This window comes from Meriones unguiculatus, chromosome 9 (assembly GCF_030254825.1).
Source record: "Meriones unguiculatus strain TT.TT164.6M chromosome 9, Bangor_MerUng_6.1, whole genome shotgun sequence".
In the NCBI taxonomy this organism is placed as follows: Eukaryota; Metazoa; Chordata; class Mammalia; order Rodentia; family Muridae; genus Meriones; species Meriones unguiculatus.
Genome location: NC_083357.1, coordinates 18928439 through 18955363, shown reverse-complemented (window position 1 = coordinate 18955363; position 26925 = coordinate 18928439). Strand labels below are relative to the sequence as shown.

Sequence of the window (26925 nt, the reverse complement as noted above, 5' to 3'; positions counted from 1 at the left end):
AGACTTTCTTTTGTCTGCTCTGGGTCTATGGAAGGGGTCATAGGCAGTCTCTGTAATAATATATTTTTAAAAATGCCGCATACAACAGATCTGGTATGAAGAGACTTATTGTACAGAGGTGGAGAGAGAGACAGAGAGAACAGAGAGATAGAGAGAGAGAGGGAGGAGAGAGAAAGAGGAATGGGTGTAGGCACCGGGGAAACAGAGAGGAGCAAGAAGCTGGTGCAGAGAGGAGTGGGTTAGTGTATCAACTTGTTAACTAACAGTTCCCTTCATTCCCTGGGCCTGCACAATTGTTTTTCCTGTTCTGCACTTTCCTTCTTCAAGAGGGAGGCGCCTCTGGTTTTCTGACTGCTGCCTCTTCTTTCATTGGTTATTCCTGGTACAGGTGACCAATTGGTCTCTCTCCACCCAGAAGCTGTTCTTGTTTCAGCCAGCTTTACAGGAGTAAGATTCTAAGGAAACCTGTTAGCTGTAGGTAGGGCCTTAACTCACTTCCCCAAAGCCAGTATCTGTCCTTGCAGTGGAAGAATAGAGATCATGTCCTTTCTTCACAGTCATCCTGCCCCCCATAGTCATTGTCTCTTGCTCTCTTAGTTGTTTCCTGTGAAATACAAGCAGTGGTGTAAACAGGATAAGTTGAAGGGGGGTTGCCAAGAAAAGAGTCTGTGGTAGTGGACAGTGTTCATGCCTCTGGGCTCTGGATAGGCACAAGCATAGGAAAGGGAGTGGGGAGGAGCTTGGTACTGTGGTGATGTCAGCTTGTGCAGAGACCCCTCTGAGTTCAGGCAATCTTGAAGTTTTCCTGTGAACACCAGTATGGTGAAACAGGATATGCTCTGGAGGCTCACAGATTCCCTGGAGAGGGGGACCTTGGTCTAATGAAAGGTTTTGGGTTTCTGGTAGGACCTGCCTTGACCTTCACTGGGCCCTATCAAGGGATCAGGAACTGTTTATCTTATTTATTTATTTATTTATTTATTCCCAGCTCTTAGCTTTGCAAGCTCCAAGTGCTAGTGTGGCCCTAATAGTTTTGAGATCCCATTTGTGCTGCTTCTTTTGCGAGTCGTTTGTTGAACTTTATAGTCAGGAGCTTCTTTGAGAAAGGGGAACCAAACACTCTCTCTGTCCCTCCCTGGCCTCCATTCCCTGAGCCCTGGGCAGTTGTGAGCTTGAGACCATTATGAAACCGCCAGCTTTGTTGTCCCTGGGGATGAATTTATTCTGCAGGAAAGGTTGTACTCATGGACCACTCCCTGCTATTGAGGTCTCTCTCCCAATACCTTGGCCCCCACTGTCTCTAATGGTGATTGTGTTAGCCCCTCAGCAGCAAGAAAGACTGTGATGGTTTTTGTATTATTCCTTGGGGGAAAAAAATCACATGAAGGAAATACATCAGTGCTTTTGAGTGCAGAGTATTTATTGACACACCCATTAAAGGGGGGCTTTTAAACAATAAACACAACCCTTTAGCAAGAATAGGCACAGGAACACAATCTCTCAACCCTATGTTGCAGCTTCCATTTCTTTAAAGGTTCATACAGCTTAGTGGCTTAGTGGCTAAGGGGTTGGGTTTTTAAGCTGAGATTTTGGAGAAACTGTTTTTAGCTTGTCCTTGGAGTGGGGCCAGGCCTAGAAATCTGTTGAAATATCTTTCTTTAGCTGCTAAAATGGGGATGGGCTCATAACGCTAAGACTTGGAGCCTTGCTGGCGGCTGAGGAGGCCCCAGAAGTGACTGTTGGATGCCTGAGTTTCAGCCTCCCTTAGATAGACAGTCTCTGTGTCTCTGTCTCTTTGTGTCTATCTGTCTGTCTCTTCCCCCTTTCTCTCTCCCCATCCCCGACCTTGGAGTTCTATAAGTGGCCTTTGGTGTGGAATAGCATTGTTTTCTTTCTGTCACTATCAAAATCTGTTCTTGCTTTTCTTTCATAGTAAAACTTTATATTTGGGGTAGGATGAAGTTGTAAGCAGGGAGTTGAGTGGGCTCAGAGGCCTGTATTCCCTTCCCCTGTGCTTCTTCCTTCCCCAACAAGATTTAGTCCTAGGGAGATGCCAGATGCTGCCTAGAGAGTGCTATTCATGAAGTATTTTCCCTTCCTCTTTCCCTTTTCCCTTAGTTTTCTTCTTTTCTTTTCTTTCTGACACGGTCTTTCTGTTAGTATTTAGATAAAAATGCGATGCACACAACCAGTCTTTTTTTTGTTTTTGTTTTTATTTTATTTTTATTTTTACTATTAGTTACATTTTATTAACTCTATATCCCAGCTGTATCCTGCTCACTCATTCCCTCCCAATCCCACCCTCCCTCCCTCATCTTCTCCCTGCCCCTTTCCAAGTCCACTGAGAGGGGAGGACTTCCTCTCCTACAACCAGTCTTAAATCCAGTGAATTTTATTGGATGGAGATGGAGAGAGAGATATAGGGGAGAAGGGGGCGCACTGACAGAGAGAAAGGGGAGAAAGCAAGAGAAGGGAAGAGCAAAAGAGCAAGAGAGTAAGAAAGCAAGGGGAGGGAGGAGTGGCCAACAAGTCACTATGTACCTGGCCCAGATGATGTCATAGAACATAGGTACTGACAGTATGTTGTCAGGACCCTGAAGGTCCCTAAGGGAATGCTAGTTGAATTGCTTGCACAACATAACACTTTCTAGATAGCTTAGGTTAACTCAATTCATCTTCTGCTTCAGTCTCATGAGTATTGGGATTATAGGTATATGTAACTGCACCTGGCTGTGGTAACTTTTATTATTATTATTATTTTCTTTTTTGGTACCTCTAGCCACAAACTTTAGACATTTTAAATATATTGAATTAAGTTTAATCTTTTATCATTTGAAAAGTAGATAGAAACCACAGAAGAAATAATAAAAATCCATACTTCTGGCCTCTTTCGCCACACTTCTCCCAAGCCCAAGGCCTCCACCATCAGGTGTTCACAGGATAGTGGAGTGTGGCAGGACACCTGTGCACACACCTCTTTATCCCTTTTGTTTATTTCCACAGTGGCATGGAATTGACATTGCTCTGTACTCACCTGAGGTTCGCTCTGAGATTTATCTGAGGATTATTCCATTTTTTTCACACATCCTTTGGTCCATTCCTTTTAACAACAGTAAGTTGTTTTGCTGCAGAGTGAACCTTGACTTACTCTTCTGCCCCCTCTTGATGGACACTGAAGTTGCCTGAGTGTGAAGTGCTTGGTGTGGAGTTGAAGCCTTGAGGAGCTCATCAGGAAAAACATGGCTGGTTTGATTGCAAGAGGAAGAGGAGTTTCTGAGGCTTGATGCTGGGGCAGTCTTCTATTTTTGCAGTGAGAGTTGGCAGGGGCCCTGTGAGCTGCTTTCTGTCCTCTGCTGTGCATGGCTCAGCTCAGACCATTCTTTTCCCGTGAACGTGTTTGGAGGTTGTGGCTGTGCTGTGACCATGAGGCCTGTATACCCACACTTGAGCTGAGGAGTCTGAGGAGACTGGGTGAAGTGAGAAGCAGAGAGATCACTTCTCACAATGTGAGACACTTAGTAGGTTTGAACTGCATAGGCTCTAGGTAGTGTGAAAAACAAGCCCTAACTAGTTTGTATTCACCTGAGGTTAGACAAGCCAGGGCTGATCCAAGAACTGCTGCCTGCCCTGGGAACCCTCCTAGCCTGCCTGTTCTGCTCCTAGGTCTGACTGGCAAGTTGGGATTGTCGTAAACACCCAGCTAAATGGTAGATGGCTTTTCTGTTTGAGTAGGTGGTTCTTGAGTAGAAGGTGGGTTTGGGAAAGGAGAGAGGATTGTGGGAGAGGGCATAGGCTACTTAGTTTTCTGATAGTTTCCTTGTCACTGTACCCACTGTGTCCCCCGAAATAGCTAGCCATAGCCATCCTATGTGGAAGACTCCTCTCTATGCCCCTGGCTGGTGGTTTTGTGGCCTGTGCCCCAGCCCTGCCCCTATCAACCTCCCACGCAGAGGCCTCCTCACCACTACAGTCACATGCACTCCCTATGAGAAGCCCAGAGCTACCAATCCTGGAAGCTCTGTTGTTTGGAGCCTTGGCTCTCTGTAGCACAGAGGTTTCTATTGTAGCCTGGTGGCTGCTAGGCCTGACCTGTGAGGCTGAGGAGGCGGGGCTTAGGGATTGACAGTGGAGCTATTCATGGGCTCTGCCCTGGTTTCCTGCTGCCTCTCCTCCTGGGTTTGTAGAGGGGGAAGGGGGAGGGAGGAGGAAGAGAGGAGGGGCCAGAGCTGCTATTGTTAAGGGCTGCTGGAGCCCATTGTGCTCAGTGGAGGTCTTTTGCTGGCACCCCTGAGTCACTGCGCCCTTATGGCTCTCAGATTCTGGCCCTGCCTTCTTTCTTCTGTGCTTTTTGTGGGCACCTGTTTTAAGATCTCTTTCTGCTTTTATGTCACGTGTTTTGCCTGGAGCTCCTTGGGTAACCCTCAGAACAGCTGGGAAAGAGCAAGATGCCCAGTCTGGCTTGTCAGCCGCCTGCCCACCGCCTGTGGACATGGAAAACATGTCCATAGAGCTCTCACTGCCCAGCTGCACCCTTGGGTGGGGGCCAGGCACGTGCCTCAGCGACTGTCAGTCTTGTAGGCGCCCTGATCTTCCTTTGTGCTCACCCTGTATCTTGTCCATGTCCCTCGTCCCTCCTTGAGCTCTCAGCTGCAGAAAAGCCTGCTTTCCAGCAGCCCAGCCAGCAACCACCCCCTGCTGTTGAGCCACAGCTCTTTCTTCTCCTTTGTTCAGCCACCTCTGAGCTCTTAAAAGCTGGCAGCAGGCAGCATGTGCATGATACCGGTGGAAGCCTTCACAGTGCAAGTCTATCTACTGGGCCAAAGCTTGGCAGCTTCCTACCTGTACCTCTATATCCCAGCGAAGACAAACATTCCCTTTTTTTTGTCACCGCCTCTTAGCAGATCACATAGTGACTCTTAGAATGAAGACAAGGAGAGCACACTAAGTTTGGGCCATTGCTTGGTGTATGTGTGAGGTAGGTTGGGAACTGGTCACTTGGTCCTAAGAAAAAGCACCTTCTGACAATATAGTAAGATTAACATTAAAGTCTTGTCAGAAGAGCTCTTCAGAGCCATTAGTGGCAGGGTGCTAGCTAGAGAAACGTAGGAATAGTTTATTTTGGTCTGTATAGTTAAAGACCTTTTTTTTTTTACCTGAAGGGAAGCAGTCCCTGCCCCTTCACCTCCTTCTGTGTGTCTCCCACCTCCCCAGCTCCAGTTTTTGGTGGTCAAAAGGAACACTCTCTTTGGAGGACCACTCTCCCTGCACGGTCAGGCATTTCTTCCCGGGGACACATCTGCCATTTCTGTCTCCTGTCTAAACCACACCAGGATCTGTCAGAGTGACTACCCTTTGAAATGTTGGGTTGCTTTTTGTCCAGAACATTTCCTTTCACCGCTTTAGAACTTACCATCTTTAGATAGAACCTGGTTGGCTGTCTGACTCGACTGTTGTCAGCTGTCTTTCAAACCAGGGGTCCACTCTCAGGCCCAGAAGCCTGCAGGTTAGACTGTCTTCATGTCAGCAGACATAGCATCCATGAGACTTAAATCAGAAAGGGCTGGAGTTTATTGTTACATGTGTAAAATATGGCTCCCATTTTTGGGGTAGATGCATCTAAATGAGCTCTGGAAGAAATCTCAGTTCAGGCTGCTTGGTTGTGCTGCTGAGTTGTTTTGTCATCTTAACACAAGTCAGGGTCATCTGGGAAGAACTTCAGTTGAGAAAAATGCCTCCATTAAATTGGTCTGTGGGCAAGTTTGTGGGGCAGTTTTTTGATTAGTTTTTAACGTGGAAGGGCCCAGCCCCATATGGGTGGTGCTATCCCTGCGCTGGTGGTCCTACGTTGTATAAGAAAGCAACTTGAGAAAACCATGAAGAACAAGTTCCTGCTTCAGTTCCTGTCCTGACTTCCCTCTATGGTGCGCAATGATGTGGAAGTGTAAGTTGAAACAAACTTTTTCTCCCTGTCTTACTTAGGGTTTCATTGCTGTGAAGAGACAACCACGGTAACTCATTTAATTGGGGCTGGCTTACAGTTTCGGAGGTTTAGTCCATTATCATAATGGCAGGAAGCCTGTCACTCTTGCGGGAAGACATGGTGCTGGAGGAGCCCAGAGTTTTACATCTTGATCTAAAGGCAGCCAAGGAGGAGGCTCTCATTCCACACTGGGCAGAGCATAAGCATAGGCTTCAAAGCCCACCCCTACAGTGACACACTTCCTCCAATAAGGCCATACCTCCTAATAGTGCCACTCCCAGTAGGTCAAGCATTCAAATACTTGAGTCTGTGGGGGACTATACCTAGTCAAACCACCACACTCCCCAGGTTGCTTTTGTCATGGTGTATTATATCACAGTAGTAAAAACCAAACTATGATGCAGGTGCTCAGGACAAAAGCACAGGGATTAGAGGCTGGGTTTGAATCCTGGAGGTGCAGGAGCTGGCCACTTCACTTCCTTGGATGTAGGCCTTTGACTGGATAATGGAGGGAAGGGCTGCTCAGACAAACCTGGGCAAGGTTCTAGCTGTGACCCTTTTTACTTTTGTGAGTCTAAACTCCATAAGGTTTGGATCATTGCCTTGAAAGTCCTTGTTCAATTGGAATCTTGTAAAAGAAAATATCTTCAGATAGATAAGCTGAACAGAGTTTTCCCTTCTCCCAGGCAGTTTTTCCCTGCTTGTCCAGGCAGGGGGCCCTAATGAATGTCTGTGGTTCCCTTTTGGAGCTTCACTCCTCTGAGCCCCAATACATATTTCTACCCTGCCTGTTGTTAGTGGTTTTTAGAGGGGCCCAGTGGCTCTTTGGTGAGATCTTGGGTGGATATTGACTTGATTGTTCTTGGTCATACCATATTACTCCTGTTTACTCATGTAGTCTGTCTTACTGTGAAGTTGGATCTGGGGAGAAGAAAATAAAGTGTTTTGTTATACCAAGCTTTTTGATATAACCAAAATGAGGTTGTATCACTAAAGTAAAATATCGAAATGTAGAGATATACCTATCCTGCCCCCCCTTCTTAGCTTTGTGAGTGTGTGGTGTTTAAATGTGTCTGTTCTATTTGCAAGAGGCAAAGGTGTTCTTTCCTTGGCATCTTCTGGGTGGGATTCTGGCCTTTTATCTGCTTTTGCTCACCCTGCGTCACCCTTGGTCCTCAGGCCTAGTCAGCCCTGCTTGCTCCCTATCCCATCTGCGGTCCTGCTGTTTCCTTCCCTTGAGGGCAGGGCAGGTACAGCCTCTGTCACTGCCTCTTGTGAGTTTGTCCCAAATAACTGCTCTCTAACTCGGAAGCCATCTGAGGGCCTCAGAGGAGGCAGGTTTCACTCATCTGCCAAGAGCAGCTTTCACAGCTGTGAAATGGGAAGAAAAATAACTGGAGAGGGCTGGGGGTGTGGCTCAGTGAAATAAGGCTTATGCCCTATGCAGGAGTCTCTCTAGCTTCCTTCTCTAGCGCCACAAAAACAACTAAAATACCAATTACTTCCATGATGGAGATGTTTCTCCTGGCAAGCATATCGGATCCCTGCCAGTCCATACACAGTGAGGACATGTGTCCCTTGGTGATTTACCCTCCAAGTACCCCTGTTTGGATTGCCAACTCAGGCTGCTCAACCAATTTCATTAGCATCAGTATCACCTGAGCCATTGAAATGCAAAACCTTGTGGGAGAGGGAAGGTTAACCTTGGTTCAGCTAATCAGTCTGTCTTCACAGAGATTCCCAGGCACTTATGTGCACTCGCAAGTATGAGAGTCATTGACCCTGATGCCTGCCCTGTTATTTTCACACCTTGCCGGCCTTCTATAAAGTCATGTACTTTTAAGAGGCCTGAAACTCCAGCTTTGTGTCCCCTTTCCTCAGTTGTGCAATATATCACAAGTGTCCTGGGTCCTGGTTGTCTGAAGCGGAGCTGAGATCCAGTGAGCCCCCTTAAGTCTTCTGATGAGGTCATTTTGGGGGCAGGGAGCTGAGAGGGTAATTGGAGTCTCCCTGGGCCATCTGGTACTGCTTACTCCACCCCATCTGTCTTCCTCAGCTCACACCAGCTGGAGGATAGAGTCACTATCGGCTTGTAGGTGTGTTTGAATTTTGGGGACACTCTAAGCATTCTATTCAAAGATGCTTTGGTATATATTGGTGTTCAAATAAATAGCTGAGGAGACTACAAATTGACATAGATAGTAGCAATTAGATAATAGTGAAACAAAACATAATAAAATAAAACAAAAAGTAACATTGGAATTGGACAAAACACACAAGAAAAGGGCCCTTGAGAAGGTGCAAGAAACATTTGCACACTCAGGAATCCCATAAAAACACTAAACTAGAGGCCATAAAATATATGCAAAGGACCTGTAGGGAAAAAAAGGAAAAACTTATTATTATTATTATTAAAAATAAAAGCCCTTATATACATTGTAAGATGAGGAACCTCCAAAGATGCTGTTGACTTTGTTACTGTGGGCCATCTGCAGGGCATGCAGCCAACACTTAAGAGTACTTTGTTTCTCCAGTGAGACTCCCTTGATAGAAATAAATTTTCATTTTCAAGTCACCAACAATTGGAGATTACTTCTGGGTCCAGGACAGGGGCTTGTGTTCACTTCTTTCAGCTTTAGGAGGAGTCTTCTTGGATGATGGCTGAGCAAGGCACTGATCCTCTTCCCTGGCTGGAGTCTGTTTCTTAAGAAAATGTTTGAGGTGTCTCTCCTCCTCATGCCAGCCTCTGCATTCTAGTCATGGGCGGTGGGAAAGAATTCATACCTGCCCACCTGCTCTGCTGCCTCTCACCTTGTTTCTTCTGTGGTTTAGGAGCATATCTATTAACCCTAAGGAGTTTCCTATCATTGATTCCCAGTTTTTAAAGGAGCCCCTCCTTGTTCCATTTCTCATTTGATAGTCTTGAGTATGTAGCTTTATTTGGTTTTCCCCAGTAGGCTTCAGTTTTCATAGCTTCTTCTGGAAGGCTTTTGTTTGCTTGTTTTGTCTTTGTTTTGTTACTCATATCCCAAAGGCTCTTTACTTTGCTGGGGAGGCCCTCTCTGGCCTGGAAAGCCACTCACTCAAAAGGCAGGGGGAGGTTGGAGGAGTTCTCCAGAGTACCATCCTGGGGAGGGGTTAGTGATGTCTCCATGTCTCAAAACATAGTGTATTCTAGCATACTATGCAAATGTGGATGCGCAAAGTTTTAAACATCTTAGAACCATAATCATTATGCCTTTTAGACATGAAGAAAATGGAGGCAAGGAGTAAATATGTACTATTCAAAATTCTCTCGTTCTGCTGGGTGGGGGCAGCCCACAGAAAAGAGAACATTTCATATCCCCATTAGGCATGCAGGTTGAGTTCTTGTAACTCCACAGAGCTCGGTTTCTGGCCAGCAGAGACCTCATTATTGAAGCAAAGTTTTGTTTTCCAGAGCTGGCTCATTCTTCATGGGGAGTAACTGTAGAGTTCATAGAGTTCTCATCCAAATGTTGGTCTTGGAAAGGTGACCATGTGGTTTGTCTTGTCTGTCCACAGGACCCAGCCTAGAGCTGGAGTACACAGAGAGCTCTGGAGATAAAATTCATTGGAGAGTGAGTCTGGCTCGATGAGATAGTTGTCTGCAGCTTGGTTACTGCATGTCCCCATGTACACATGAGGCAGTACTGTTGCTCTCGCACCTGTGTGCCCTCACATGCCTCACACCTTAAACCAGATGCTCCGCAGAGCACTTTCTGATCTGCTCTCTGCCTTCCAGTGCCTACTTGCTGTATTTAGGAGCTAGAATCCTTTTGCATTGGTGGTATGTGCACTGCGCTCTGATGAGACTCAAGTCATGAAGTGTCCTCTCCCAACAACAAAGGTGCTGGCTGAGCTCGACTGTGTAGTGAGGGGATGCCAAGCAGGCTGTCTTTAGCCTTGCTGGCCTGGGAACCCGCCGGAGAATTTCTGAATTGGCAAAGGGCATGGTCTGTGTGTCTTGAGTTCTGGGGGTAAAACACACCAGCCTCTGAATTCTTATCTCCACCTGGAGTGCTGTGGCTCAGATTCTCTACATTGTGTGAAACTGGCTGAGGTCTTCCAGTGTTCTTGCCAGGTGATCTTGTAGATGTTTTGCCATTTTCAGAAGATTATTACATATAGAACACTATGACAGACAGTGTCAGTCCTGTGTCCTGTGGGTGGGTAGCTTTACCTTTGATGGCAGAGGGAAAGTGGTGTGGGAAATGAACTTGTAATTCATTGAGGTACAAGGGGGCAGTTTGGGTGCTTGGGCCCTGCCTCACCTGGGTTTGCAGATGCTGCACTGAAACTGTGGTGCAGTTGTACAAGCTGTGAGGTGACTCATTCCAAAAACCTTTGCTTGGCCCGCTATCTTGTTGCCTTAATGATCTGTCTGCTGCTGCTGCTGCTGCTGCTGCTCTTCCCCTCCTCCCCCTCTCACCACCTCCCTGTTTTTTAAGAGAAAAAGTCTGCAGACTATGTTTTGACTTGAGGCCCTTTATTTTATGCAACCACTTATGATTTGTGTTTGGTTGATGTTTCTGCATGATTAGAGTCAGGTCATGCACTTTCCTCAGGAATGCTTCCTACAGATGCAATGTGGCCCAGTTGCAGCCTGGTTTGACTCAGTTTGACTCATTGTTGGTGAAGTGAGCAGTACTGTGCTGTCAGCTGGTTTCTTCAGAGCTAAGTTACTAGGCCACCGTTTGCAATTAGTCAGTGCCTGTTGGGGAGGAGCTTGGAGACCTACATTTGAAAACGTAGGAATCTTGATAGATTGGGTTATTCCCGTCACGGTTACTGAATGGTGATAACCTATTTCATAATTCCCTCTTCAGTTTTTCTTTGGCATTTTTCTTTAAGGAGATCTTTTTCTCTCTGGTTTTTCCTCCTTCCTTCCTTTCTTTGTTCCTCTTTCTTTCGTTCTTCTCTTCCTTTCTCTTTCTCCCTCTCTCCCTCCCTCCCTCCCTTCTTTCCTTCCTTTTTTTTCATTTCTTTCTTTTCTTCCTTAAAGTGCTTTTCCAGATCTATGCTACCCCTTATTGAAGGAACCTTCTGGAAACATCTCCTGGACTCATCAGCATGTTCTGTTTGGGTTCAGCTGGACCAAGGGTATCATTTTCCAGTGGGCACCCCATGGAGCCAGCTAACTGCAGAGAAAAGTGGCCCACTCTTCTTGCCACCATGCTGGGTTTCTGGGTCAGAGCTTTTTTGAACAAAGGGCCTGTAGCTTTACAAAAAAAGATTATAAAAGGAGTAACTCTGAAAATCACTGAAGTGGGCGACCTCCATTCAAGGCCCAGTGGTGCCCCTCTCCTGACCTATAGCCACCCTCCTTTAGCACCTTTCCCTGTGCAGTAGCAGCTAGTGCCAACCAGACAAAAGCTGACTCTAAATTAGCCATTAGTCCCGTGGTTGTTCCTGACAGTGGGTTTGGAGCCATGGGTTGTTGTAGGTAGAAACTCGATGTTTAATTTAATATGTTCAGTGTTTTAACAGGAAGCCAGGCATGGAACATTAGGCCTCTTGGAAAGCCAGGTGGGGTTCAGAGCTAGCTGGCTAGATTCTTTTGATGCTGTGGTGGGTGGTTGAGGGCCTGGCAGATGTTGGATCCTCATCTCCTCCTGCTGTGCAATACATTAGGGTAATACTTGTAATAAGGGAAGATGCCGCCTCTGAAACCTTATATTTTCTTCCCAGGGCAGAAAATATCCTTTTTGATCCTGTGAGTGGCCTTGGGTGTAGGGTATTGGGGTGTGGGTCAGCAGAGGACATAGATACCTCTGACTCTTCAGTGAGTCAGAGCCAAGCTCCGCCTTCTGCCTAGAGGGTAGCAGTGCCGTGGGCTGAGGCATAAAATGGTTGCTTTGTGAGATTCTTGTGGGTAGTGAGGCAGCTATTTTGGCATGTCATTACATGCTTCTCTTCTACTAGAGCCCTTGCCCCTTTTGTACCCGCTTGTATTTACCTTTCCCTAGTCTCCTCTCCTGGACCAACCTGTTCCTCAGCTTGTAAATGAATATTCCTACTATCTTGTACACTCTAAAACCTTCTCACTTGAAATATCCAGGGTCCAAGAGTGCTAATTGGAGGCTCAGAAAGTCCTAGCACTGCAAAATAGGGCTGCCCTTCTTTGGGAAGGGCCTGGTTCAGCTTGACGGTGGGTGCTAGGAGTCTTGGAGGCCTTGTGAAAAGGTAGAATCTTGGTTAATGGCCTGCTCTGCCGAATGAGAGGGAGAGGAAATTGCAAGGATCATTAACTGTGTGTGAAAGAGGGTGGGCAGTTATAGCTTGGGAGTGGGAGTGAGGTCTCTGAGGTCAGCTGTGTGTTCAGAAAAAAAACGGGAGAGGGAAGGTAGATGGAGATAGCTGTAAGAGATCTTCAGGACTTACGTGTGAGAGGAGAACAGCTCATGTACAGATGTGTGGTTAGTCAGGTTCTGCAAGGTAGGTCTAAAACACTGGTAGCCATGCCTTCCCAGCTCTGGTTCCCCTTTGTTCACTGTCCTCTGGCTTCCTTTCCTCTCTTGGCCACAGTCTTCCTACCAGTCTGCCTGTCTTGTTTCTTCCTGTGATGTACAGTCTGTATCAGAAAGGAGCTGTTGGTATCAGAGCCTCTCAACATTAATCTTATTATAATACTAATTGAGACTGAGGGGGACTGAGACCTTCACTTCTGGCAAGCTTGTGTTCATGGTGATGTTATCTGAACCAAGGTGGCAATGCTTGGTTTTAAACGACACATTGTCCAAAGAGGACAAGTAAGAATGAGGAGATATCTGACAGCCTCCGGAAATGGAGGCCCTAGGAATGCATGAAGGAGGCTGGCTTCCTGTTTGGGTGAGCTATGATTTGACTCCTTTGGGTGTGGCATAACCAAATACCAAACCACAGGCTCCAGAAGCTAGCTCTGAGTGAGTCCCAGGGGCTGAGGGCAGATCTGAAAATGAGTGGAGGATACAGTGAACATCTCTTTACCCAAGAGTTTGTTTGTTTGTTTGTCATTTTTCATTCATAATATTACATTCCCACTGCACTTTCCCTTTCCTCCTCTCCTCTCAGTTCCCACTTCTCTTCCCAACTCCTCTCTCCCCAAGATCCACTCTTCCTCCATTTTTCTTCTGCAACCATCAGGCCTTCTAGGGATATCAACCAAACATGGCATAGCAAGTTACAATAAGATTAGACACTTGATATCCCCTGATATCAAGGCTGGATTAAGCAACCCAAAAGAGGAAAAGGGTTGCAAAAGTAGGCAGCAGAATCAGAGACAGCCCCCATTCCCACAAGGAGTTCCATGAGGAAACCAGTCTACACAACCATAAATAACATATGTGCAGAGGAGTTAGATAAGACCTATATAGGCTCCCTAATCATCAGTTCAGTCTCTGTGAGCCCCTATGAGCCCAGGTTGGTTGATTCTGTGAGTTTTCTTGTGGTGTCTTTGATTTCTCTGTCTCTTACAATTCTTCCTACTCTTCTTCTGAAGCATTCCCTCTGCTCAGCCTAGTGTTTGGCTCTGGGTCTCTACATCTGCTCCTATCCAGTTACTGGATAAATCCTCTCTAATGACAGTTATTGTAGGCTCTGGTCTACGTATAGAAGACTATCATTAGGAATCATTTCACTAACTTTTTTTTCAGTCATGTTTAGTTCTGTCCTAGGTCTCTGGGGCTCTTAAGCTGCTGGTTTCTGGCCCTCCAGGTAGTGTCAGGTGTGGGCTTCCTCTCGTGGCATAGCCCTTGATTGGACAGTCCTACAAGTTCTCACCTTTACATATCTTGCAGGCAGAACAAATTGAAGGTTTTGGGGGCTGGGTTGATGTTCTAGTCCCTGCACCTGAAGGTTGTTTGGTTACAGAAAATGGCCAGTTCAGGCTTTGTTTCCCCCATTACTAGAAGTCTTCACTAGTATCACCCTCATAGATTACTGGTTTCTACTTAACCCCCCAAAGGTCCCCAGTTTCAGTCATGTCTCTTAGTACTCCACCCCGACCTGATCCCTCCTATTCCTGTCCCTTCTGCCCCGACTCCACCCATGAAATCTATTCAGTTTCCCCTTTCTAGGGAGATACATGCATTCCCCACTTTGAGCCCTTTTTGTTATTTCTCAGGGTCTGTGGATTGTAGCATGATTATCTGTTACAGCTAATATCTACTTATAAATGAGTACACATGCGTACTTTTGGATCTGGGATATCTTACTCAGAATGTTATTTTTGTTTGTTTTTGTTTCTGGTTATTTATTTATTTTTGTTCATCTATTTGCCTGCAAATTTCATGTCAGGTTTGTTTGTTTGTTTGTATTGTTTGCTTTCAGGTGACTAGTATTCCATTGTGTAAATGTACCACATTTTCTTTATCTATTCTTTGGTTGAGAGACGTCTAGGTTGTTTCCAGTTTCTGGCTATTATGAGTAAAGCTTCTATGAACGTAGTTGAGCAAGTGTCCTTGTGGTAGGATGAAGTGTCCTTTAGATATGTGCCCAGGAGTGGTGTAGCTGAATCTTGTGGTACATTGATTCCCAATTTTCTGGGAAACCACCACATAGGTTTCCAAAGTGGCTGTAAAGATTTATACTCCCACCAGCAATGAGGAGTGTTCACCTTACTCCACATCCTTTCCAGCATGAACTGTCGCTTGTGTTTTTGATCTTAGCTATTCTGATAGATGTAAGGAATCTCAACATTGTTTTGGTTTGCATTTCCCTCATGGCTAAGGATGTTGAACATTTCTATAGATGTTTCTTGGCCATTTGAGATTTGTCTGTTGAGAATTCTCCGGTTATTTGCTTGCCTGATGTCTAGCTTCTTGAGTTCTTTATATAGTTTGGATATCAGCCTTCTAACGGATATGGAGTTGGTGAAGCTCTTTTCCCATTTTGTAGGCTGCCATATTGTCTTATTGATCTTACAGAAGCTTTTCAGTTTCATGAGGTCCAATTTATTAATTGTTGATCTTAGTGCCTGTGCTATTGGTGTTCTATTCAGGAAGTTATCTCCTGTGCCAATGCATTCAAGGCTTTTCCCCACTTTCTCTTCTATCAGGTGCAGTGTGTCTGGTTTTATGTTGAGGTCTTTCATATGTTTAGACTTGATTTTTGTGCAGGGTGATAAATATGGATCTATTATCATTCTTCTACATGACAACATTCAGTTAGACCAGCACCATTTGTTGAAAATGTTTTCTCTTTTTCATTGTATAATATTGGCTTCCTTTGTCAGAAATCAGGAGTCCGTAGGTATGTATGGCTTTACTCCTGGGTTTTCAATTTGATTCCATTGATCATGTTGTCTTTTTATGCCAATATCATGTGGATTTTCTTATTGTAGCTCTGTTGTACAGCTTGAAATAAAAGATGGTGATATCTTCAGAAGGTCTATTATTGTATAGGATTGTTTCAGCTACCCTGGCTTTTTTGTTTTTTGATTTTTTTCCTATATGAAATTGAGTATTGTTCTTTCAAGGTCTGTAAAGAATTGTGAATTTTTGTTTGCTTGTTTGAGACAGTTTTTCTTTTTCTTTTTCATTCTTTCTTTCTTTTTTTTTTTTTTTTTGAGACAGCCCTGGCTGACCTGGAACTCTTTATGTAGAACAGGCTGATATTGTAGATATAAACATGTTTTTGTTTTGGTCCCAGGTGTGATATATGGGACTGATTCAGATGGTCCACATCAGACTGTTGCCTCATGCTGGCTCTGAGAGGAGCTCTTTGCCAGCTGCAGATAGTTTGAATCTGAGGACTCTGGAGAGAGAATAAATGCCAGAGCCCAGAGAGTGGAGGGAGAAAGACCAAGGCTGCTCCTGCTTTTCCCTTGCTACTCTTGGTTGCTATTGTGAAACAAGAAATTGAAGATCTACTGAATTGAGGATTGAACTGGCTCCGAGAAACCCAACGACCTGAGCAGCAAGAACCAGCTAAGAAAGTTTTGTGCCCCCTAACTGTGCTCCCACTAACCCTTTCTTTCTCCTACCTGGAGTTGGGGTGATGGAAGGGGTTGGGGTAGAGTAGGGAGAAAAAAGATATAAGAAACAGAAATAAAAGAGTGTTTAAAAAAATGTCTTCAGGCTGTCCTCTAACTCAGCGATCCACCTGCCTCCCTCTGACTTTGTATTAGAAATTTTGCTGGGGACTGCATTGTATTTCTAGATTGCTTTTGTTAAAAAGGCCGTTTTTACTATGCTAATCCTACTGATCCATGAGCATGGGGGATCTTTACATCTTTTGATATCTTCAGTTTCTTTTTCCGGAGACTTGAAATTCTTGTCATACAGGTCTTACACTTGCTTGGTTAGAATTGCACCAATAATATTTAATATTATTTGTGGCTATTGTGAAGGTTGTTTCCCAGATTTCTTTCTCAGCCCTTGTCATTTGGATGTAAGAGGGATGATGATTCTTTTTAGTTAATCTTGTATCCAGCCATTTTGTCAAAGGTGTTATCAGCTTCTATCCCAAGTCTTGATTTAAAGATCTAATCTTTATGCAGGGTGTGGTTCCTACTTTTAGTCGCACCACAGGGGAGGCAGAGGCAGGTGGATCTCTGTGAGTTGGAGGCCAGCCAGGATAACATAGTGAGATCCTGTCAATAATAAGGATAATAATAAATAATAATCCAATCTTTATTCTGAACTTACAGCTTTTTGTCTCTAGCATTTCACTGTTCTCATCAGTGCTTTAAACCAACATTTTATTGTCTTACAGTGTCTGCAGAAGGCCAGTTTAGCAGAGCTCAATTGGTTTTCCATATAGGTTCTCCCAAGGCAGTTACAGTGTTGGCAGGGCTGTGTTCCTTTTCTGAGGTTTTGGTGGGGAATGCTCATTCAGGCTGTAGCAGAATCTTCTCTTTGCTGCTTTGGGAGCTAGCTCCATGTTTCGCTGTTGACTGTCAGCTAGGGTTGTACACATGTGTGCCTCCTACAATCTCTGGTGTCTCCTGTCTCAGACCTGCAACAGTGCAACACAGCTGGTTATTCTTGGAGCCTCTGAATTCTGTTTTTGCCCTCAATTGGAAAAGAGCTTTGTTTTTAAGGGCTTATGCAATTACAGTCAGTCCTGCATACCCACAGGTTCTGAATCTGTGGATTCAACCAACCATATTGGACTTACTCAGGAAACAAGTTGTGTCTGTCTACGTACATGTTTTTTTCTTGACATCATTTCTTAAGCAATACAGTAAGCAACAATTTACAGAGTATTTACAGTACATAAAGGATTGTAAGTGGTCTAGAGATGATTTAAATTTCAAGAAGACATGCATAAGCTGCATGGTAAAGAATACCTTTTTAAAACCACATTTTACTTGTACCCTTCTCTGCATGTATTTGAATGTATATCTATTTATAGCTGTCTGTCTTGTGGGTGCTTGTCAAAGGACAATTTGCATGAGTCAGTTCTCTCCCACTATGGGGATTCCAGAGCTAGAACTCTGTCATTAGGCTTGGTGGCAGGGGCCTTTACCTGCTGAGCTATCTGGCTAGCTCTACATTTTTTTGAAAGGACCTGACTAGGCTTTGGCTTCCTTGCCATCCCTTCACAGAAACAACTGTTTATTGTACCATTTTTAAGACTAGTTGATTAGTATCCTTAATCACAAAGTTTCTTCTGTTCTTCATGTGGTAATAGATTATGATTCCTGATGTTTTTATCTCACTAAATAAAAAACTACTAAAACTACTTCCTAGGAGTTTAATGGGTGAACATTCGAATTGAGCAGGCACGCCCAATTTTACTTTTTTTTTTTTTAAAGTGCCATATTAAAGGGAATTTTAAAAAGAAATCTGGGCATCAGTGTTGGGTAAGGGAGTAATAGGGAAAAAGTATAAACTACCACTAAGTGGGTGAGTGATCCAGCTTAAAGTGTAAGAATTTATGTTGCCGATAAGAATTGATTTTGGACAGGAAGAAGAGGAGAAGGGATTTGTTTGAAATCTTCAGACAAAATAAGAGAGAGGATTGTGGGCCGAGGTCAGTAAACATAAGTACAGTTGAAAGCAGGTGATGTGGTTTTATATTAGACTCCTTCCCCTCCTCTATGATACTGGTCATCTCCCTTTCCCATGGCATTCTATGGTAGGAAGATCAGAGTCTAGGAGACTCAGGTATCTTGTAAGTTAATGTTGAGAACACACTGTGCATTTTTCCAGTTTTTTTGTTTTTTGTTTTTTTTCCTGATGGCTTGGTTGGGGGAAAGTAACTAAATAGATACAAACAAAATACCAGACAGTTAGAAACCCAATAACATGGATTTAGCAAATGGCTCAGTCAGATCATCCTGGACAAAACTCTATCTGCTCAAGGACACAGTTTCCAAATATTCAAATTGTTCTTACCAGGGACATGAAAAATACCTACTATGAATGACAGCAAAACTAAAAAAAAAAAAAAAAAAAAAAAAAAAAGAAAGAAAAAGAAATCTCTATATATCTTGAAGGAATCAGCCTATTTACATAAGAGTATTTTGAGAAAAACACATTTTGATTAGATTAAGATAATTGCAGTATTGTGAAATAGGAACAAGCTAGCATTTTTAAAAGGCACATTTAGAATGCAAAAAGTTATATAAAAGAAACAAAAGCTGAGCAGAATTATAGAATTATTAAGAATCAGTAGGAGGTAAAGTTAAAGTGGTTTTCCAGAAGATAGAGCTTAGGATGTGGACAATAGAGCAGGAAGGGTAGGGTGATTAAAAGATTAGCACAGGTTCTCACATCCCTTAAAAAAAGAGTTACAGAGGGTGGTGGCATCATGGAGGGAAACACTTCTTAGAAAAAGAAAGTACCTGTCTTCAGGTTGGAAGTTCCTCTGCCAATGGAACCACCTGGATGAAGGTGGACCATTACCAAAGTCTTGTGGTATGTAAGTAGATGACCCCAAAGAAACAGAGTACAAAGGTCAGGGACAAAGAAAGATTCATCTTTCTCCCAGCCTAGACTTCTATTCACAGGTAGCTCTGTACCCCATCTAAAAACCTCAGAATTTCTCACAACACTAAGCAGAGGCACGCTTTCCTGTGGGCGTTTCCCAAAGAGAACTGTGTACCTCTCTGTCTAGTATCCTGGAAAATGCTGCTCTGAGGATAGGAACAGAACATCTGGTGCATAAGAACTTACTGAGGGCAGATTTTGACAGCTGAAAAGAAAAGCAACCTCAGTTGGTGTGGCTCATTCTGCTGGCTTATGTGGTCATCATAATACCAACTCTGAAAATAACCACATCCAGCTCTACAACTTCACTGTAATTAGAATGGAGGGATGGAATAGGACAAGCGTGAGAGTGTGGTTTAGGAAAAATGGGGCTGGTAAGGAATAGAGTTAAATTGCCATCTTCCTAAGTAGGGACTGAACAGGTAGTACCGAAAAGTGAAAACTAGGGAATAGTAATGTAAGCATAGATGTAGAGTCATTCCAAGAGAGGCACGGGTGTAAATTGTTAGAGTCAGTGTCTTAGTTAGGGCTTCTATTGCTGAACCAAACACCTTGACCACAAAGCAAGTTGGGAAAGGGAGCGTTTATTTGGCTTAACACCCAGCCCTGTTCATTATTTGGAATTCAGGACAGGAACTTAAGCAGGGCAGGAACCTGGAGGCAGGAGCTGATGTAGAGGCCATGGTGGGGGACAGGGTTGCTGTTTATTGGCTTGCTTCCCATGGCTTCCTCAGTCAGCTTTCATATAGAACCCATGGTTACCAACCCACTCTGGCACATCAAATCATAGCAGGACTAAGCACATCCTTTCCCACTGAGGCCAGACAAGGCAGCCCAGCTGTGGAAAAGGGAAACAGTTAGAGACAGCCCCTGCTCCAATTGGTAAGGAACATGCTGCACATCTGCTACGTATGTGTAGGGAGCCTAGGTCCAACCCATGCATGCTCTTTGATTAGTGGTTCAGTCTCTGTGAGCCCTCATGGGCCCAGGTTAGTTTACTCTGTAGGTCTTCTTGTGGTGTCCTTGACCCTCTGGTTCCCTCAATCCTTCCCCCCCCACCAAGACTCACCAAGCTTCACCTGTTGTTTGGCTGTGGATCTCTGCATCATTTCCATCAGCTGATGGATAAAGCCTCTCAGAAGATGGTTATGCTAGGCTCCCGTCTGTAAGCATAGCAGAGTATCATTAATTAGTGTCAGCGGTTGGCTCTATCTCGTGGTGGGTATCAAGTTGGGCCAGTCATTGTTTGGCCATTTCCTCAATTTCTGATCCACAGTGGGCTGGGCCCTCCCCCATCAATAACTAATTAAGAAAATGTCATACATCTGGGTCTAATGGCACCATTTCTCAATTAAGGTTCCATCCTTTCAGGTAACTCTAGTTTGTGTGTCAACTTGATATAAGACTAGCCAGCACAGTCAGCTAGAAGGTAAATGCCCCCTAACATGTTTCTGTGTTATTGTCTTTTTTTTTTTCTCAGCATGATGGTAGATTTCTTATATTGTATTGCAGGTAAAGTTAAACAGTCAAAATAACAGGGAATAAGGAATGCATAGCATGTGGTAAGGAGCAGGAGTTCAGTAAATTGTATATGCAAGTGTGCACACTACATTCATTTATTTATTAATCCCTTCATTCATTCATCAGAGCGGTTCTGGGGATTGAGGCCAGGGCTTTATGTATGATAGGCAAGTACTGCCCTATTCGTCTAGTCCATGAAACGTAGTCTTCACAGTGGGTCATAGTCAAAGAGCTGCTAAGTTTGTTTTCTTGTCTGTGACCAAAACACCTGAGAGAAGCAATGTAATTAACTTTGTGGGTTAATTTTGACCTACAGTTCAGAGAGGCCCAGTTCACAGCAAGGAAGGCATGGTGGTTTTGGCAGTAGGAGCATGTGCAAACAAGGAAGTGAATGGGTTTATAACCCCAATCCCTAATGACCTCTTACCAGCTAGGCCCACCTCCTAAAAGGACCCAGAGCTTTCTCAAATGATGCCATCCTCTGGGGAACAGGTATTTAAAACATAAGCTTGCAGGAGACATTCCAGGTTCAAATCATACCAGATGAAAAGCCGTGGTCTACTGGTCTCCCACTGTCAGTTCACTTTCATTTCTTTGAATTGGAAACTTTCTGTAGTTGAGTAGGTGCTAATTTATTGAAGAAAACTCTCAAAGGGTAGTTTTTGAGACTGATACTCCAACCAAGGTACATTCATGGATATAACCTGGAACCCCTACACAGATGTAGCCAATGCAGCTCAGTATCCAAGTGGGTTCCCTAGTAAGGGGAAGAGAGACTGTCTCTGACATGAACTCAATGGCTGGCTTTTTGACCACCCCCCCTGAGGGAGGAGCAGCCTTGCCAGGCCACAAAGGAGAATATAGCAGCTAGTCCTGATGAGACCTGATAGGCTAGGGTCATATGGAAGGGGAGGAGGACCTTTCCTATCAGTGGACTTGGAGAGGGGCAGGGAGGAGATGAGGCAGGGAGGAGATGAGGGAGGGAGGGTGGGATTGGGAGGGAATGAGGAAGGGGGCTACAGCTGGGATACAAAGCAAATAAAATGTTACTAATGTAAAAACATAAAAATTTAATAAAAAAAAAAAGAAACCTCAGTGGGGTTACAGCTTTAATGAGATAGATTAGGAAGCCCTGGTGAATGTGGGCTCAATATTCCACTCCCCTACAGTGGCCTTTATCAGCGTCTATAATGCCAAGATGGTAAAGGCAAGTGTGATGGAAACCTTTTTGGAAAACCACTCCAAACCCACACTATGCAGCTCCCTTTCATGCCTGCAAATTGTTCTGTAATCACAAACCATGATGTTCACGTTTCATATTTAATGTGTATTCATTTTCTTCTGCTGGCTTATTTTCTTGAGGCAAATTCTGAGTCATGAGTTAAAGGATATGACCAGATTTAATGTCTGTAACTGTTGGCTTTCCAAAGGGTAATGACATAGTCACCTCCTGCCTGCAAGGTATGGATATGCTTACCATAGTAGTGGTGGAATTCTCTTAAATTTGAAAGCATGAACTAGTACCCAGGGATAACGTGTGGATTTTATTTTCAGTGATGACTATTTTTACATTTGTGAATTCTGCTGCCCTTCCATTTCTGTATACTATGTATGGCCATTGTTTCTTCTGAGCCTTTTGTTTTATTGGTTATGAGTCACTGTTACATTTATGTTCCATCAGGACTGCACCTTCAGAAAGATTTCATAATTCATGTTTCTTTTATTATTTTAACCTTAACTTGTAATCATGTGGGAATTTGGCGGTGAGTTTATATTTTCTTTTTTTTTTTCCTATTGCCTCAAAAGGGAAGATGATTAAGAAGGAGATGGGCCTGAACACCTGTTCTCTAGAGTGTTTTTACACTTGCATGTGTAGTGTGCCCCTTAAATGTTTAGATTGATGTTTACCTATTTAATTCTCAGATTACCAATCAGCTTTCTCAACAATACAAAATAGGCTTTAGGTTCTTTTCTGCTAGGTCTGTTGGTGTTTTGGAAGTTTATTGAGTTTTAGGAAGCCAGATTGGTGTCTGTCCGTCCCTCTGTCCCTGTCTCTGTCTCTTACTGTGTGTGTGTTTAGGTAAAGAGTACTGGTATCAGCATTTGGTACTTGGCTAAGTTGCCTTCACTGATGTGTCTAAGTTTTGCCAGTGAGGTGAGATCCCAAGGACCCTGGATACTCTGGAATCATTTGGGATCAGGTCTAGTTTCTGGTGTCATCATGGTTATGAATGTGGGAAGAGCCCGGGCAAGTGGCTCATGAGTGCTCAGTCCTTTTTCCACCCCTGAGTTTCTAAGGCCCTTGGTTTTCTTCTCCACTGATGGAATACCATTGTGCCCTGTTTCAGAGGACAATTTTAGGCTGAGCTGCAAAATCGGTGTTCCTGTTGTTCTACACTAAAAGCTTCAGGCTAGCAAGAGAGAAAAGTAGTCCCCTAAAGGACCCAAGGCCACTCTCATTTCCATTCCTAAGACTTATGGCAGAGGGCTGGGGAGTAGGTTGGAGAAAGGCTGAGTTTTTCATTCTCCTTGAAACAGTTTTCCTTGAGTTGGGGATGGGGAAATAAGTGCCATCAGGAGGACACCCAGGGCCCAAATTGTCATTTGTTCAAAGGAAATGACACATGATGCTCATGCACATTCTTGGTTTGTAAGTTGCAGGCGGGACATGCTGTGTGAGTGTGATATCCTATGCCCTGGATGATTAGGGAGTGTGTGGCCACCATTGGGTGGACCTGCTGCTAGTGTGATGCCAAGTGTTGGGAAGTAGCTACATGTTGTGATTTTTAATTTAGGTCTTGGCTGTTGCAGTTGTTTAACGAGGGCTTGGACTACAGCATTTGGTCTATGCAGTGCAGACAGAGTTGTGTCCTGTTTGGTTGTGGGGCCTGTGGGGCAAAGGAGGGTAAGCTAGATGGGAGGGAAGATGGCACCCTGAACAGGGAGAATCTTCTCTCTAGAGTGTTAATTTCCCTGCGGTGTGCTCTTGTGTGTGTGTGTTCTGCACATTGAAATATGAACTAGAGCTAAAGGAGAATTGTAAGGTGATGTGTCTCCACGGGGTAATAATGAAGGCCTGGAGCTGGGCACAGGGTGAATCAGCATGACCATGCAAAGCAGACATGTGTGTGCTGGTGAGAACAAAGAAGAGGAGCCCTAGAGTTCTTAACCTTACTGGGTAAGGTTATGGCCATGGAGTGCATTCTAGGAGTTCTAAATATCTGGGTGCTTGTGTGGCCTGCTTCCCCAGCTTCTTCATGAACCCCAAGGAAGAAGGGAAACATTTGGTGCTCTGAGGATAAGGTGGTCTTGTCTGTAAGAACAGGGTTTCTACCACTTGTGACATTTTGCTGTCTTAACAGCACATTTCAGTAGCTAAGTTGGTTGGGTTTAGTTGGTTCTGGGTTTAATTTTAACTCCAACACAGGACAGTCCAGCTATCTCTAATTATCTCTTCTTCCCCACAAATGTCCTCAAATGAAACAAACAGCTATTGTGTTTTCGGAATGTCATTCCTGGTTAGGTGTCTGCAGGGCACATAACACCCTAGCCAGGGTGCTGCACCCAGACAGCAGAGCCATTCTGTCTTCTCAGAGACAATAGTCTCTCAGTGTGTAGTAGCTATTCCACCAGGCATGGATCTTGCCTCATGGGCTAGTCACTCAAGAAACTTGTTAACAGGTAGTGGGGTGATGGTGAATAGATGTGGGGCTGCATGGTGGCTGAGAGTTCACTCCTGCTGTCTTGCCCATCTCTCCTGGGAGTGGCAGCAACTAGGGTGAGTGAGTAAGTGGTGAGGTCTAGACCGTATACATGGATTATGTACATTGGAGTGTGGCCGAGTACATGCAGGGCCCTTTTCTAGAGGAATGTGGGTTCATGCTCCTTCTTTGTGCATTTTTTTTTCTCAGAACATTGCAAGCCTGCAGCTACATTCATAGTCACCCCTAAAACTGATTTTGCAAATAGCCCCTCCTCAAGAAAACTGCAGAAATTGGTTAATTCAGGTATCTGGGATTGTCTCCTCACTGCTAGGTGGCTTTGTTTGTACTTGGGTGCTGGTCCTCTATCTGGTCTCTCCTTCCCTTGAAAGTGTGTTTGTCTGCATGACCATGTGGAGAGGTGGTTTGGGGAGATGGTACACAGGACTGGGATGATAGCCTTAGATCCTGCCTCCTTCTGTCAGCTTGAGTAATCTACCCTGTCCCACCATTCATCCATGCTTTATTCCTGAGGCTCATGACAAAGGAAAGTGGGTCTGGCTCTGTGAATATTTTGGTGACAGACAGATAAGAAACAACACAACATTAATTTTGCAGCTCCAAGGCTGTTCCCATAGGAATAGTATAGTCCAGATTTATTGTATTTGGCCAGGATAGGGGTAGGAGGTAGAAAGGAGGATGGAGTGAGGATAAATGCTGACAGCTGCTGTGGGCCTCAGGGGTCTCACTACCTCAGGGGTCAAGCCCCGGAGCTTGTCTCAGACAATAGGGCAAACAATACAGGGCCTTAACTGGGTCATTGTGTTGTCCCCATGGTTGTATCCTGCACAAGCCTGCTGATCTTTCAGGTTTCTTCCCACCATGGCTTCCTGTGATCAAATCTTTATCTCCTCCTTTGGCTATGGTGGGTAAAAGAATGTACACAGTAGAATCCACTCTTCATGGTCCAGATTCTGGGTTCTGTCCTTACTTTCTTTTTTTTTATGTATGTATTTTTAGAGGTAAGGTCTGACTGGAACTCATGACAGCACTCCTACCGTAGTTTCCCAGAAGCCGGGATTATAGGTCTGAACTACTGTGTTCCACCTTTCTGTCATATCCTTTGTCCTTAGGAAAGTCACTTAACCTTTCTGCACTCAAGTGTTTTTGGTGTGGAATGGAATAATCAATACAGCCAAGAAGGTTCCAAGTAGAGTTTCTGGTACTTTGAAGACACTTAAAAATTGTCATTTTCCCTTTCTAATCCACCTCTCCCTCTCTCTGGAAGCTGACTTAACTTGCTTGTTGTCTAGCCTCTAGTTGGCACTGGTAGTAGAACTATGTTTGGACCAACAAATAGACATATGGGACAGATTTCTGGAAGTTGAACAAGAGCTTTGGCCTTTCTGTGCTTGGGGAGCAGGCTTGAAGCTGACTGTGCCTTATCAGTCACTGTCCCTGCAGGTCCTGCTTCTCAGAAGATGCACTATTATAGATACTCGAACGCCGAGGTCAGCTGCTGGTACAAGTACCTGCTCTTCAGCTACAACATCGTCTTTTGGGTAAGTCCAGGGGTGTGGCCATGGTCCCTTGTGTGATCGCAACCTTCATCACCAAGTCATGATTCTTTGCATAGTCCTGATGACAAGAGTACAGTGAGGCCCTGGAAAGAGGTGGTGGTTGGGCTCCATGATGCCTTGTCCTCATAGAACCAGCCAATAGTATTGTCATGGGTGGACCCATGTGATTGAAAGCCAGATTAAGGGCTCCAACCCAGTCTGGATGATTCAGGAAGCCTTTGGACACTGTCTCAGTGTGACAGTCTTCCTATCCTTGCAATGCCAAAGTGAAACATGAACATCCAGGTGCTTTGTGGGCCAGGCTCTCTTCTGTATCCTGGGAGGGGATATTCAGTACACAGCTGAGAAGGCTGTAACGAGGGTATAACATCCTGCACTTCTGGAAATTGTGCTATACTAAGAATGGTATTAGCTTCCTGAGCATCGGAAGGTAGGTAGGGCAGCTCTTTCCTGTGTGTATGTGTTTGGCAGGATGTGCAGAGTCGAGGATGCAGGAGGTAACCTGGGGCCTGAGACTTGAGGGTTAATGAAGAGGCTGCCCAGTGGAGTTGGAGGAGGAAAGATCAAGTCAGAATGGTAGTTGCAAAGGCTATCTGGCTGGCTATCCTGAGGCAGAAGTGAGCTCAGTATGTGCACAGGACAACAGGCAGCCAGGAGACTGGAGCAGAATAAGTAAGGCAACACAAGTCCTACCATACTGGGCATTCAGGCCTCAATGGGTGTTGAAATTCGTTTTTTACCTCTTCTTCTGCAGTGCTAGACGTTAAGCCTTGTGCATGTTAGGCATGTACTCTGCCACTAAAGCTACACCCCAGCTTCCTATAGTTTTCATTTTCAGATAGTCTTAGTTGCTGTCCTGGCTAGTTTAATGTTTGATACAAGCTAGAGTCATTTGGGAAGGGGAACTCTCAATTGAGAAGACCTCTCCATAAGATTTGCCTGTAGGCAAATCTGTAGTGATTGATAGGGGAGGGCTCAGCCCATTGTGGGTGGTGCCACCCCTGGCTGGTTTTCCTGGGTGCTGTAAGAAAGCAGAAACCTGACTGGTGTTCCTGGGTGCAGAGCAAGCCGGCAAGCAGCATTCCTCCATGGCCTCTGCATCAGCTCCTACCTCCATGTCCTGTGTGAGTTCATGCCCTGACCTCCCTCAGTGATGGAATTGTAATATGCGAGGTAAAATAAGTATTTTCCTCCCCAAGTCTTGGTAA

The 26925-nt window shown here is 44.6% G+C and overlaps 1 protein-coding gene across 2 annotated transcripts in view; it reads left to right on the top strand.

Moving 5' to 3' along the window:
- Positions 1–26925, top strand: part of Tspan14 (tetraspanin 14) — a 61164-nt gene that overhangs the window by 6088 nt on the left and 28151 nt on the right. For both annotated transcript variants that reach the window (XM_021657785.2, XM_060390921.1), the window contains exon 2: positions 25602–25699. In XM_021657785.2, coding sequence (XP_021513460.1) covers positions 25619–25699 — 81 coding nt within the window. In that variant the 5' untranslated portion in view covers positions 25602–25618. The remainder of the gene's footprint in view (positions 1–25601; positions 25700–26925) is intronic.